The sequence below is a fragment of the Haplochromis burtoni genome, unplaced genomic scaffold (genome assembly GCF_018398535.1).
Source record: "Haplochromis burtoni strain Fernald_Lab_line unplaced genomic scaffold, NCSU_Asbu1 Contig_231, whole genome shotgun sequence".
Lineage (NCBI taxonomy): Eukaryota > Metazoa > Chordata > Actinopteri > Cichliformes > Cichlidae > Haplochromis > Haplochromis burtoni.
This window is the reverse complement of record NW_024582592.1, coordinates 769654-784521: the sequence shown is the minus strand read 5'-3', so window position 1 is coordinate 784521 and position 14868 is coordinate 769654. Positions and strand designations below refer to the sequence as shown.

The window sequence follows — 14868 nt, the reverse complement described above, 5'->3', positions numbered from 1 at the left end:
TTATCTTATCTTATCTTATCTTATCTTATCTTATCTTATTTCTTAGTTACTCTGATTTGGATACAACAACACCTTAGACAACAAGAACTGTAATAACTGCAAACCGTCCTTTTTGCGTAAATAATTCTCCTAACAGATCAAACGTCTGGCCACATAATTTGTGGAACAATTTATAACAAAATTATTTTAAATACACAAAATTACATCACCAAATGGCATGGTGTTTTAATTCCTGTGCATAAATATGCTTATTTATTCTTGATATTGCTGCAGTTACTTATTGTCACCAGATTGGTCATGTGATCCTTTGGACAAATGAGAGTTTAGAGAATAAAAAGTTTTGTGAAGGCCGGCTAACAGCAGCTAACAACAGAAAAGCTGAAGATGTTCAGCAAATGAGCGTCACCGACTCCTCGACTTGTATCATTGTTGTGAGCAAGACTGAGCAGATGTGCACAGCTGAGGTAAACAGCAGCCTGACAGGCTACACTCACTGCAGATCAACGCTGGCCAGGGCTCTTGGTCCTACAGCGGCCACCATAGCTAAGGATTAGAATTAGAATAGAATTCATGTCTATTGTCATTGCACACGTCACAAGTACAAGGCAACGAAATGCAGTTTGCATCCATCCACAAACTGCTTTAGCAATAATATAGATATACTACAGAATATGGAACTATTATAGGTATGGTACAATGTACACGGTATGAAGGTATGTTATGAATATACTATAAGTATGTACAGGCTACAGCTGTAGTGAGTGTACAGGCTATGTTAGCTTATACATATGGTTAAAAATATGGAAACTATACAGATTGTAGATATACAATTGTATTAATAAACAGTTATATACAGTTGCAAACAGTTGTAGAATTATAATTATTGTATTTTACAGCATTTACAGTAGTGCAGTTAAGCTAAGTGAAATATGTGGATAATTTCTACAGAGGCTATATAAAGTGCTAGTGGTTGTGGGTGGTGGTTCAGTCCATGTTATTATTGTGTTTATTTAAAATCAGTACACAGTAGATCGAGAGTCCTTTGAAAAGATGTCATATTTTAATATTGAGTCAGTTACTGTGTTGGAGGAACTGTGACCGTATCATTTCCTCAGGGATTAATAAAGTATTCTGATAATAAAGATTTCTCTCTCTTTTTTTTAATATAAATTGTAATATTGTTTCATCTTCTGAAACTGTACTGTCAGTGTTCAGCCATTCATACATTATATAAACCAGCGTTTGAGTTTCCTGGTGTGATGCGATGGTAAAACTTAGCATGCTGTGTTATCTTTGTGTCAGTTGTGTACCAGGGCATGAACATGACCGTCTGTTACCCCAGTGTGGGACAAGATGGCATCCAGAAAGAAGGCAACGCTGTGGCCATAATTGGAGCCGCCATCATGTACTGCTGTGTGCTCTTTGCATGGTGAGTAAACACTTCATCTTTAGACAGAGTATCTGCATGATACAAAGAAGTGACTGAAAATGTCCTGTAAGCGTGCATTGCATTTTACATCACAGCCACATATCTCTGCTGGGGCAACAAATGTGTTGATGTCTAATTTCCCTCCAGTAATGAAGCTTCCTACCTGGCAGAGGTGTTCGGGCCATTTTGGATGATCAAAGTTTACCGCTATGAGTTCCAGAAAGCTACATGCTGTTTCTGCTGCCCTGAAGAAGAAGAAGGTGTGTACTAAAACACTTAACCTGGTTTCATTTGGTCCTTATGCTACATTTGACCATTTAAAAACTCTTCTTGCAACTAAATTAACTCCCTTAAAACTGAGGATTTAAAGGTAAGAGGTTGGTATCAACTTGTGTCAGTCTTTAACAAGAAGTGTGCAAATGTAAACTCTATGTTGAAGCACTTGCAGTTCTTCTAAAGACCAGCTCGATCCAGGATCACCAACAGCACCGGCAGACTTTTGAAACTGACACCTGACATCAGGAGCTAACGTTGTCCCGCTGATGGGCACTGGAGATTTATTGATTGAGTTTAAATACAAAAGCTGCAACCATTGTTAGCCAATCCTTACACTTGATGATACAAATGTTACAGCGGAATAATGTTTTCCACTTGTTTACTAAATGCAGATTATGGTAGGCCAGGTGGTTCTTTGCCATGTTTCAACCATGCTCACTGTGACTCAGTGCTCTCTCTAATAAATGATTGTGTGTGCAGAAGAAAAAAACACCTTTGCTGTTGTGTAATCCTAACTATGCCTCACAGTTGATGCTACAGTGGACTGATGGTTCTGCAGTAACCAGCATATCACTTGTAATCTTCCAGCTGAAGAAGATTTTGCGATTGATGACGAGAACAAAGGCTGTCAGAAGGTTATTCACAACGAGACACAGAGGGTGGCTTACAGCTACTTCTTCTTTCATTTTGTCTTCTTCCTGGCCTCGCTGTACGTCATGATGACCCTCACTAACTGGTTCAGGTTAGTAAGTGACAGTTCTAGACATTGTTCTCATACATATATATTTTACATTTCTGAGATGTTTCTTTTGTAATCTGTGCCGTCTTCTCCCCAGTTACGAGTCAGCAGTGCTGGAGACCACTTTCACCCACGGCAGCTGGTCTACCTTCTGGGTGAAGATGTCGTCCTGCTGGGCCTGTGTGATCCTCTACCTCTGGCTCCTGCTAGGCCCTTTGTGCAGCTGTCAGAACGAATCCAGACCTCGCCGATCACGCATCAAACGCCGCTCAACATCGTCCCGCCATGTCACTGTCAGTGTCTGACACTCAGGAAGTAGCCTGGCAGGAGGAGAGTGGACAAGAGGTCAGGTGTCGGAGGGCCTCCCCGTGTTGCCCAGCAGGAGGAAATTTTCAGGCGTGGAGGTCACTGGGGTGAGGGGTCAAAGACTCACGGTGTTGTGAGAGAAACCCACGGGTGGTGCCCCTGCTGACATGTGAAGAACTGGGCACAGGCCTGATGTCACAGGCTTGATACCCTAAACCACTAACAAGGACGTAACTGTGGTTTAGAAGCACATTACAATATGAATTGCCAAAGGGATCAGAAATGAACTCTCACTCAGTATACTGGGTATCGCAGTAAGAGGGTAGGTGTAAAGATTTTGAATGTTTAATTTTAGTATTTTTATTATTTTTGCAGTATGTAGACACTTAAAATTGTAAGAGAGAACACTGTTTATGTATTTGCTAGATTACTATTTCAGAGGCGCATGTCCCTAACATTTAAAACTGTTTCATGTATATCAAATAAAGAATTTGCCCTAAAGCACAGAGCCTTTTTAGCCCTCTGACAAATAATTGAGGGTCATGGAGCATGAACAAATCTTTCAAATTCTGCAAAAACACAAACAGTTTAAGAACTACCTATAAAGCAACACGTTTTCCTACCGACACATTTACAGTTCAATCTGTGCAGTAACTTTGAATCTTTTTGTACATATAATCTCTCTCCTCCGCATACAACTGCAAACCTGAAAAAAAGGTCACATTACACATAACTACACTTGACCCACTCATCTTTCATCTAAAATAACGTCATGCATACATACAAACAAGCATAATCCAGTCATCTTGAAAGAAAGAAAAATGCACATGAGACTGGCTCCATATAAAACAAGGCATTCCCGACAGACCCATGTGAAAATCTTCAAGTTTACATCAGTAATAACTAACCTTTTATCTTTTATTAGTTAACTTTATCCAATTTGAAGACGATGTAGACGCTTCACAAACATGCCTCGATGTCTGTAGTGGTCGGTGCAGGGCGTAACTGCTATAGCAGTAGCATAGCAGTAATCAGCTCCTTCATTGTGAGGACAGTTACAACTGCCTGATGTGTGTGGTTGCCAGTCCAACATGAGGGATTCTCCAGTCTTGGTTAACCAGATGGTAGCTGCAAACACACCCTAAAAAACTCGTTCTTTTTAGCTTAACATCTTGATTAGAAATCGCTAACACATTAGCCTAGCTTTTCCAGCCTAGCTTTTCCCCATGGTGCCAGTTGTAACGGTAAGCTAAAGCCAGTAAACTTCTGGCTTTAGTTTGTTAATGCACAGACACAAAAGTGTTGGTGATCTTCTCAATAGGGATGGGTATTGATAAGATTTTCACGATTCCGATTCCATTTTCGATTCTGTTTAACGATTCGATTCTTTATACGATTCTCTTTATCGATTCTTTTTAAAAAAGGAGAACACTAAGGTCGATTAGCTTAGAACTTTGTTTTATATCTTCTCTTTGAACAAGATAGAAATTTAGGAGTAACATGGCCTTACAAACCCAGCAGTGAGATCTTAAGAGATCCAGCCTACGGCTCTTCAATGGGGTGTCACAGGGTCCCCAGGAAAAAAAATTGTAAATGTAAAATAATAAAATAAATATTCTTCTGTAGCAATAACAAAGTATAACATAAATTATTCTGTAGCAATTACACAAGAATATCCAGTAATGTCCCTGCCTACAATTAAACACATTCACTTACCGAAAATCTGGGGGCATCTGCTGTGGCAAATGGGTGCAAGCCTTTTACCACAAACTTAGTCACTGCTCGGTGACATTCGTCTATCCTGGCCTGAAAGGAGACGCTACCGGTAGACTGCAGCGAGAACTGCCAGCATCTGAGCCAGACTCTGTTCTCTCATCATGGTCACTAAATGCACAGTAATGGCAGGTTTGTAATAAGGCAGATCGCGCTAACATAATATGCACTGTTAGTTGATTATTTACCTGCCGCATTAACGGGAGAGGACGTGCAAACGTTACCGCTGCTGCTGGGGTGGTCGAGGAATTACACGACATTCATTTAAGGTCATCGCGTGTTTTGTGAGCAAATGCTTTTGCATATTCGTAGTGTTTCCTCCCTTAAATGAAATATCTACTTTGCAAGTATTGCAAGTTGCCCTGTTGTCATCCGTTCTCGTAAAGTATAACCAAACTTTTGAGCGTTTGAGCCGCCATGTTTCCTGCCAGGTAAATGACTGCTCCGCAACGTGGTGACGTCATTCGGGGCGACTGGAATCGATAAGGGAATCGTTTGCAAAAATGGCAAACAATTCCAAGGAATTGAAACAGTGGGAACCGGTTCTCAACAAGAACCGGTTTTCGATACCCATCCCTATTTCTCAATAAACGATAAACAAATCCATCCAGCACAGAATGTGAGCTTTATTTCATGTAGCGCTAACGAAACCAGAAAATGTACAAACAACATCAGTTTATTCTTTTAATTCATTCATAGCTTCTCACTTCTGTTTGATGCAGCAGCTCTTGATTCGTTTCCCACACAAACCCAAAGAAAGATTTGTTCATGTGGTAAATTAAATTCTGAAAAAGATCATGTCTGTATTGTTTCATCAGAATTTGATCTTTAAATACTCTGAGACAAAGTTTACTAAAACAATTGAGAGGCAGCTAAGTAGAATTACATGGTTTTTTTTAACGATCAACTGAAGACGTGTTAAAATGACATAATTCACTGCTGTATTTCACAATAATTATCCAGATACGTTTATTTATTGTTTACATTTATTTTTGCAAATTGTGAAGCAATTTTAAAAACTTAAAAAAATAAATCCAGGAGTGCTTAAAAAGTATTAAAAATGCAGAAGGGATAGAAGCTTCCTGTCTCATGCCTTCAAATGAAGTAATCATGTCTGCAAGAGCGAGTTTGAAATATGTTGTGCATCTAACATAGCCCCGCTCCATCCCACAAAAAGGTCTCGTTGATGTAAGTATATGAAGCCTAGGACTGGTTTCCAATAGTCCCTGTTCAAATGAAGGGAAACTGAGCCAAGTGTCTGTGATGACTCACATACGAGTTAATGAGCAGGAACCAGGCTTAGTAAAAAACAATTATATTATATATATATATAATTAGATATATAATATATAAAACATATATATATATATATAAGAATATTATATATAATTAATATATATTTATATATATGTGTGTGTGTGTGTGTGTGTGTATATATATATATATATATGTATATATGTATGTATATATGTGTATGTGTGTGTGTATAAAGTTGTATTAGCCACTGTTTAGTGCTTCCTTTGGTGTAGATGTAAAGGGTTTTTGTAAATACAGTTGTCTTACGGATGTTAATTTTTTCTCATTTGTTATTTTACATTGGTTGGTCTTTGAATACACACGCACATTATAAAGACAAAGAGAGTCTCTTTGGCACATATACATACAGTATATTAGGTTCAAAAGCAAATATGATATTTTTAATCCACAACACAATAAGCAGAGTTCAACCATTTAACTCATTACAAGGTTTCTTAAAACAGTTATAATCAGTTATATTGTAGTACATTTGTAGCTAATCAGCGCCACACAATAAAATACTGTATATTTATTTTCTGTAAGTATCAAAGGCCAGACCTGATTTAACATACTCTAACAAATGAATACAGCAAATAAGCAACGTTATGAAAGACATTACACAGCTGACACAAAAACATTGTGTTATGATTAAAGCTTATTTTTCATACATGAACACTGTGAAACAATCTGTTATTAGATATCACCAGTCAAAGATAAAGCATCTAATTCAGTCTGTCGTGACTGCTGTTTCAGGTTTTTCCCATTGTCTGTAGTGTAAGGACAGGTCACACCACAGTTTGAGTAGTGAAGTTAGTGTCTGCATTATATTCTGGTCTATTGTCTGAGAAAGGACTACGCAGTGAGAAGAACTGGAATTACTTTTACTCTGGACAGGTAGCCAGTCTGTCGATCTTCTTAAAGACTTCCAAACCTCCATGTTGGAAAAATCTGAAATGAATTACGCTGTGGACGTTCAACGCTCTGATTAACTTGTGAATCACAAACTATCACATCAAATTAATGCTGCAAGAACCACATCCTTGATTAGATTGACAGTGTTTATTTAAAGAGAGTGGCAGATGGAATAAAGATAGCTCTAGACCTGAGTCTGTGGACTGGGGAAGGCCTCAGAGCTAGACCTGAGTCTGTGGACTGGGGAAGGCCTCAGGGAGAACTGGCAGGAGCTTCTGGGCCAAGCATTGTGTGGGTTGTCAAGCGTGAAAATGAAAGGAAATGTGCAAGAAAACCATACAACCATGGGACCAGAGGGGAAGTGTATGAGGTGTGGTCCCACTCCTGAAATTCAGATAAATTATTTCAAAAAAGAAAAAAAGACAATGAAACAGCCCCATTGTTGGGATTAAATATTTTACAGTGCCTCAATAATGCACTGGTGAACAACCTTCAGTTGTTCATCTGATATCGGTCCACTCATGTTCACTAATTATGGCTTGTTATTATGGTACCCCGCTTCTCAGCCCACTTACAGACTGGCGACCTGTCCGGGTGTGCCCCGCCTCTCGCACTATGACTAGTCTAAAGCAGGTGAGCAGCAGCTGCTCCACAGAGCTGAGTTTGGCACACACAGTATACCTTATTCCAGGTGAGATTGTTTTCATCAACATCCCAGGATTAGCATCTGAAAACGTGATTGTTGGAAACCCAGCTTTGCATTCTGTCCCCTTTCTCATAATGAAGTGTCTTTATTTGATTTGACCTAGTGTAATATTTAATGAAAGCTCTAATTTTTTAAAACCTCGTCACCACTAATATCTTCGGATATCTGTAATCTAAGTTGCTGTCTCGATGCTGTAATGAACCTATAAGTTGAATTTGACTTATCGTTGTGGTGCTGTCGATCAACCCTTGATGACATCTCGCTAGCCAATGAGCTGGAGGTTTCATATCACATATGCTATTTGAAAATAGTATGACAAAGATTTACAAAACAGATCAAAACATATATTCAGAACAACCCAAAATAGGTGACTGAGCCATTCTCCCACAGACTTTGATAGGATCAGAAGTTATTTTGAAACCACAGCCATCGCCATGTGCTTCCTGTCATACAAAATTCTGGTTTTTAGGCATTTTTTCAGAAATACTAAAGAGAAAAAGGAGAAAATTATTCAAAGTGGATTCTTCTTTTACACAAAAACAAATATAATATAAAAATATATGATGGCTGTGGGAAATAGCCACAATAAAAAGGCCATTTCAGTCAGTTTTTCTCTTTGGTGTTTTTAAAGGTGGCACAAGTGTCACCTAAAGTGCTCTAAATTGTACAGTAAGCTGATCAGGCTTTTAAATAATCGTGGACTCTCAGTATTTCTGGAATACATGCATCACAAGGAATCTGATGTTGGTTTAAAGGTCCAGAAATGTTATATCTGAGTAAAGCGTGCGACAACACTCATCTCCTCAGTTCTGTTTGGGTCCTCTGTTGCTGCAGAGCCTTTCAAGCGGCCATAACAGTTCATCCTCTCTGGGTCTGTATGGCACCACATAGCTCTCCTCTTCAAGCAGAATTCGGTTTAATGTGCGCTCATAATTAATGTGACGTCGCGCCATAAAGATATACTGTTTCCCTACTTCCAGGTTAGGGCAGTCGCACACATTAGGGACCCACAGGAACTCCCGGTGCTCCAGGCGGAACCGGTTCCGGTAGGTGTGGATGATCTGGACGTCGTAACGAGTTTCCTCACCTCGTTGCAGCTTCAAAAGGACTCTTGCCCGGAAAACTAAAATAAAATAGCGATACTAATACAGCTGTATGTGGTAACAAGCCACTAAAAACAGCAAAAATAGAATATGTAGTCTTACCAAAGTCCTTCTGGCAATACTGTCTCTGGCGTTCTCGTCGACCTTTAACCCGCTGGCATTTGCCACAATGCCCTGAAAGATATGGCAACCGCAAATTAGTTCAGACAATTGCAGACATAAATAAAAATATGTCTCATAGAAATACACCCCATGGAATTAGATGAAAAACATTAATTAGTCTTTAATTCATGTTTCTGCCATTTAGAAGATAGTGATCCTTTTGTGACAGCCAAAAATGGCCATTGTAATAAATTCATCCCGGATGAACCCCCACTTGCCAAAAACGGGCCACAAGACAAAAAGGGAGACGTACACAAATACTTATTAATAGACTATTTATTTTAAATGAAAGACACAAGAAGAGACACTAAACTAACCATGGTGTGTGGTTAGTACAATCATTTGTGTAAATGGGTGAATAAGGTGTGTGCAGTTTTCTCAGGGGTAAGAAACAACTGAGCTCTGAGGACGTTGATAGTGCACAGGCACAGGAGCCCCATGCCAACAGATGTAACCTGCCACTCAAAGCCAAAAGGAGGGAAGGATGGAGTGGGTCATCACACACAGGCTTGGATGAGAGCCACACTGAAGGTACGTCAACACTAAAGGTGGTACTATCACATGTTTCTTTTTAAAGGTACTTGGCAAGTAGGTTGTTCTCAGTAACTCAGATAACTTGCCACAGTTCCTCTGTGAATGTGGTCCCAGTGCCAAAACTAGGACTGGTCACAATGACTGATGCCAAAAACTTTGACCCCAAAGATGGAGCCATAACCAAAGACAGCTGCAGTCTACAGATTCTCTCTGCAATGATATTATTCTCAAGGACGTTAGCCACACTTCTGCTGTGCAGTTATCAAGTGTTGCATATACTGAAATGTCAAAGGTATCAAGTTCTTTTTTCTCTTAATGTCAGACTGATTGTTGAGATCACGGCTATGTGGGGTCTTAGCAAAATACACAAGACCTCTTGTTATTCTTGTGCTTCAAGCTGTTTTTTATTACTCTAGCTTGGAGTTAATGTGGCATTTGGCTTTGGCACATATTTGGGACTGATCTAATTTATAGGGTACATGAAGTTTTAAAAAATACCAGTTTTAGCTTGTTGAGTGATGTGATGGGTTATTTGAACATACTTTCAGGTGAGGGCTGAGGGAGGAAATTTCTACGGTTCTCGTCCCGCTCCAGACGAGGCAGGATGGGCTGGTGGGGACGCTGGTGGTGTGGTGGCTTCACTGGCTGTAAAACTAGAAGAGACATAATCAACACACTAATATCAACATGATTTTTCAAATCCTTGGGCATCTTACAATTGGCTGTTTCTCTATGTATTGCAACCACAATCACTTTGGGCTCCAAAGCAAAAACATGGAAGAGACCAAAAACTGGTCTGAGTCTAAAACTGGTCAGTGATGTCACGGTGGCTATTTTCATCTTTTATATACAGTCTATAGTCAAGGTTGATCCACTTTTTTTTAACCTATTTTTGATTATTACTTATATTTCGTTGCTTTCATTTTTTATTTTATTAAGTTTAGGCAACAAAACCTCTGGATTTACGAGTGGGAAGTTGTGCCTTCATTCCATTTTATCCAGCACTAATGAAAAACCTATAGCTGTGTACTAGAAAGGCAAACTCTTCCTCTGGAACTCCATTTCCATTGGCTATAAAAACATATTTTATGTCGTGTTGTGGCTTAAATGTTTGCTGTTGTTCATTTCATTTTGGATAATGATCAACAGGCATGCACTGATATTACAGCCTATCAGTTAACAGTGTTTTTCATTATATAACACAACAGGAAACATTATTTGAATATATTAATGAAATGACAGAAATGAAATGACAGAGCAGCAACTTTTTCTCTCTCTTTTTTTCCCCTTTCAATTATAAGTTAAAAATTGTGAAAGCAATGCCATACTACTGTTATGTTCAATTGCTCTCTCAATAAAAGAGATCATGATTGAAAAAAAAAAAAGAAATGACAGAGCAGCTTAAAAATCCATGATGTGTCTCCGTTATTCAACTTCGCATTACATATCTAAAGCTAAACCTGGCATTGTAAAAGATAAAATATATAAAAAACCTGCATCATACAGTCTGTTTTGCTTCGGCAAAAAAAAATTCATTCTGACTTTATTATGTATCATCGCGACCTGAAGAGTCCCGTTTTTATCTAATAAACAATCAAAATACTATTTCTGTCAATGATATGAGTTCTGCTTTTGGCAGAAATTCCCCTGCTGGAAAATGTTTTCCAGAGAGGCTACTTAGATTTATTGCAGGGTCGGATGGAGTCTGACAAGAAGGCATGGCTCCTCGGGCTCAGTGCAGATTCCCATGTGAATATTTAAGGAGAGATTGAACACATGTGTACTGTGTACTGTAATCCTGAAACTTACACCAGCTGTGTTTCTCAGCAGCAACCAGGCCAGCCTGCAGATAAACTATTTTAAAATCAAATGGGACCTGAACATGGATTCTTTTCAGCCCTTCATCCACTGCGAGTGTTTTCACTTATTCAGCTGAATTAGAACTTCTGTAAGGGTGCTGTGTGCACGCCTTTAGGTTTGCTGCCACTCGTCTGACAACTTCCTCTGTCAGACAATAAAATGCACTCATGAGCTAATCTTGGCTTTATATTTATCTCTAAAAGGAGTCACTCAGCCAATATTTCTGAGTTAGTTTCATCCCATGCTGCTGATTAAAGATGCATAAATATATCCAAAGTAATTTATTACATATTCATTAGGTTACTCAGAAATGTGTACTTTCTGCATTTTCAAGTACTTTGCAGAGTTGTCAGCAATCTGCTATTTTCAGCATTACCACAAGTTTGTTTGTTAATTTAGCATCATTAGCGTTGCTTTATCAATTTATAACGTCAGTGAGGAGCATCTATTGTTTCAGTTGTGTTTTTTTGTGACTTGCGTGTCTACTGCAGAGGGCATGAATGAATAGGCTGTATCTCAGAAGGACATAGAACATGAACAACATGTTATAGTCTGACTTCAAACGAGCACCTGAGAGCATAAACACATCATAATTCCTGAAAAAACAGAGGAATGTAGCAAAACAGGCATTTTCAGCCTCAGATTTGTGTAGAATCAAACTTGTTTTTCATCCCCTGCTGGTGATTAGAAGAAATTATAATTTCTTTCTGTATTTTTACACACATTCTGTATCTGCGGTTTAAAGTGAGCACTTGCATCTGTAGAGATACAGCTCTTAAATGGCTGTTAATGGCACACTTGTTATTAATCTCTCTCTCCTCCACAGCATGTCTTTATCCTGTCTTCCTTCTCTCACCCCAACCAATCACAGCAGATGGCCCCGCCCCTCCCTGAGCCTGGTTCTGCCGGAGGTTACTTCCTGTTAAAAGGGAGTTTTTCCTTCCCACTGTCACCAAAGTGCTTGCTCATAGGGGGTCAGATGATTGTTGGGTTTTTCCTCTGTATCTATTACTGTAGGGTCACTTTACAGTGTAAAGTGTCTTGAGGCGACTGTTGTTGTGATTTGGCGCTATATAAATGCAATTGAACTGACATTTTTTTTGTAGATGAGCTTTACTAACCACTGAATAATTCGGCTGCATTTTTACTTTCAAAGCATAACCGTGTGGGGTTATTTTTGTTTCTGGATGTGGCTGAAACAGCCTCTGTTTCTGGAATAAATCCATCCATCACACAGATCACAAAGAGTCTGATGGTGATCCATGTAAACTGAGTATAAACTACTGTAAATGTTTAGTGCTATTACTGCAGACTGCAGAGACTGCACAGGACCAAAGCCTTAGTTTTCTTCTTTTTCTTTTTGTAACCTGGATTTCCCTGATGACTGCTCGTTGCCCAGTAATATAAAGTGAACAGAGAACACTTGTAAGTGAGTGCTGTACATGTATGTACAATACTTGGTGATGAGAAAACACTGCTTTGCATCATAGCTAGCATTCAGTTACTGAAAAGTGACAACCAAAGACCAATAGTGTTGTAGGTATTTGTGGAATGACACAATGAATCTGTCTGGTTCTGGTAACAGATCCACAGCACAACACCACAGAAGGCAGCATTTATGACGTTGGAAAGATAGCACAAAGTCTATTTTAGCTGTTATCATTAAAGAAACAATAAAAACACTGTGTTCATGTAAGTATCTGCTCAGTATAGGGCAGATGGTCTGAATGTTGCTGACGGCACACTCTTTCATGAGTTTCTCCCCTTACAGAAATGACTGGCAGAAATTTCTTTAATGTGGTACTTGTGTGTTTTTAAAGGCAGCCTAAAATTTCTTCTCAACCTGAACTGAGCTTTAAGTAACATGAGGTTGTTTGAGAGGTTGACTGACTTACAGTTTACTGACTTACTAAACTAATGGTTTAATGTATGAATCTGTTTCACGAGAATTAAAGAGAGTATATGGGCCTTACACCAGTGAGGTCGGGGGGTGTTTTGTGGAACCCTGGTAGTGGTGGTTGTGGCTGAAGCAGTGGGCTGACTCCAGGGTAAGTAGCTGGCAGTATGGTGAGCCTGTCGCAGTGGGCTCCTCCTCCCGTGGAAGAGAGCATACTGGTCTGGTGGGAGCCAATACTCGTACTCAATCCCCGGGTTTCTGTCTGTTGCCAGAACCTGCACACAAGTGAACAGTTCAGAGTGGCATGGAGAAAAAGAAAAATAGCAAGCTATCAGTCAGGACCATTAGAGCCAAAGGAAGATTTCTATTTCTATCTGCAGTAACGTGATTCTTTCACCGAGCTGACATATACTCTTTCCAAAATGTTTGGGCTAACTCCAAGAAAAAGTCTTTGACTAGCTTCCTCGTTCTCATTTCTATTTTGTTGTTAGTCATCTTGTTATCAGTACATGTGCCCAGATACTTGAAGCTACTCCCACAGACTGACCAGAAATTGAAGGACCTGTCATCAGGCCTGTGTAATTCACCGTCTTGATGCTCAATCATCCAAGTAAGTAAATCTCCAAAGGTTGATTCTGTTCATCTGGACGTTTTCAGTGGGAGAAACGTTTCGTCACTCATCCAAGTGACTTCTTCAGTCTCAGCTGACTGCAGGTTTCCAATCTTATAAACAGTACATTTGCATAATGACTGAAACCAGCTGAAAACGCTACGTCCAGATGAACAGAATCAACCTTTGGAGACTGTGTAATTCACATTTTGTGAACCTTAAACATCAACTAATAATGGATTATCAGTTAGAATTCCAATCTCCTTCCTCAGTCCTCACCTGGAAATATGTTCAAATTCTAATCCATCGAATCCGTCTTGTTGTTGTTGTTGTTGTATTAAAGTCAGATTGACAAATAGCATCTTTTTACTGTAAGTGACATGCAGCTGTATTAAATAAAATCATGTTGCATCTTCTGTGCCCCTTTGTGGTTTATATACAAACTGCAAGGATCCGACTGATCCACTACAGCTGAGGTAAGATGTTCACTAACCACTTGTGCCACATATTTAGCCAGGACAAGTCAAAAGTTAAAGCACCTAGATGAAAGTCACCAAGGGCTTTTGGGAAGTGCTTTAATTATAGAAGTCTTCCATATATTTGGGAATGCGCATGCATTTAACAAAAACTGAAACAGTCTGGTCAAACTGCTGCCCAGATGCTTTATGTGGTTTAATCCTCAACAGTTACAAACTGGGACAGATGACCAGTTGGCTCTGAGCTACATCAGCCATTATGGTACTGGTACCTTTACCTTTAAAGCTGTGGCGTGTCCAGCCCAACCAGACTGGCCACCCCAGGTGCCACCCCGAAGCTAAAACAATAAGTGAATCGAGTTTGAATGAGTCACTCACCAAAATAAATCGGGTGTTTTGAGTCATTTGAGTCACTGAGTCAGTTGCTAGGAGAGTGCAAAAAATGTACATTTTCACTCAAACTTAATTTGTTTCTCTTTTCATGTAAACCCAATTGCTAAGATGAGTGATTGAAAAAGAAAAACAACTTTTTTATAGAGCAAAAAAGAGCAAAAAAATAAAGAGTTGTAAAGGGAACATTTATTTTTATTTCAATAGAATATCAATGAAATTTCTGACAGATAGAAAATGAAATGTGAATCATCAAAATCTAAAATCTAAATAAAATAAAATAAAATTCACAGATTAAAGCGTTCAAAAGTACTAGTCCACTTCAAAATTAATTGTCCCTTACAGATTGGCATTGAGGAAAATAAGCTCCCGAACTTTTCCAGGGCTGAGACGGTTCCT

At 39.1% G+C, this 14868-nt stretch overlaps 2 protein-coding genes across 6 annotated transcripts in view; one reads left to right on the top strand and one right to left on the bottom strand.

Annotated features, from left to right (window-relative positions):
- The window catches only part of serinc4 (serine incorporator 4), a 30488-nt gene extending 26380 nt beyond the window's left edge, over positions 1–4108 (top strand). For all 3 annotated transcript variants that reach the window (XM_042226862.1, XM_014338638.2, XM_005937929.3), the window contains 4 exons: positions 1303–1429; positions 1577–1689; positions 2294–2447; positions 2542–4108. In XM_042226862.1, the coding sequence (XP_042082796.1) occupies positions 1303–1429; positions 1577–1689; positions 2294–2447; positions 2542–2749 (602 nt within the window). In that variant the 3' untranslated portion in view covers positions 2750–4108. The remainder of the gene's footprint in view (positions 1–1302; positions 1430–1576; positions 1690–2293; positions 2448–2541) is intronic.
- A 2773-nt stretch (positions 4109–6881) lies between these two features.
- adamtsl5 (ADAMTS like 5) overlaps positions 6882–14868 on the bottom strand; it is a 66485-nt gene continuing 58498 nt past the window's right edge. For 2 of the 3 annotated variants that reach the window (XR_006055148.1, XR_001336884.2), the window contains 5 exons: positions 13070–13268; positions 9779–9889; positions 8643–8714; positions 6959–8560; positions 6882–6921 (listed from right to left, as the gene is read on the bottom strand). Coding sequence is in view for 1 of the 3 variants with exons in the window: in XM_042226861.1 (XP_042082795.1) it covers positions 8241–8560; positions 8643–8714; positions 9779–9889; positions 13070–13268 (702 nt within the window). In the remaining 2 variants the exon portion in view is untranslated. Of the gene's footprint in view, positions 8561–8642; positions 8715–9778; positions 9890–13069; positions 13269–14868 lie in introns of all 3 variants that reach the window. The other variant, XM_042226861.1, reaches the window with a different exon arrangement.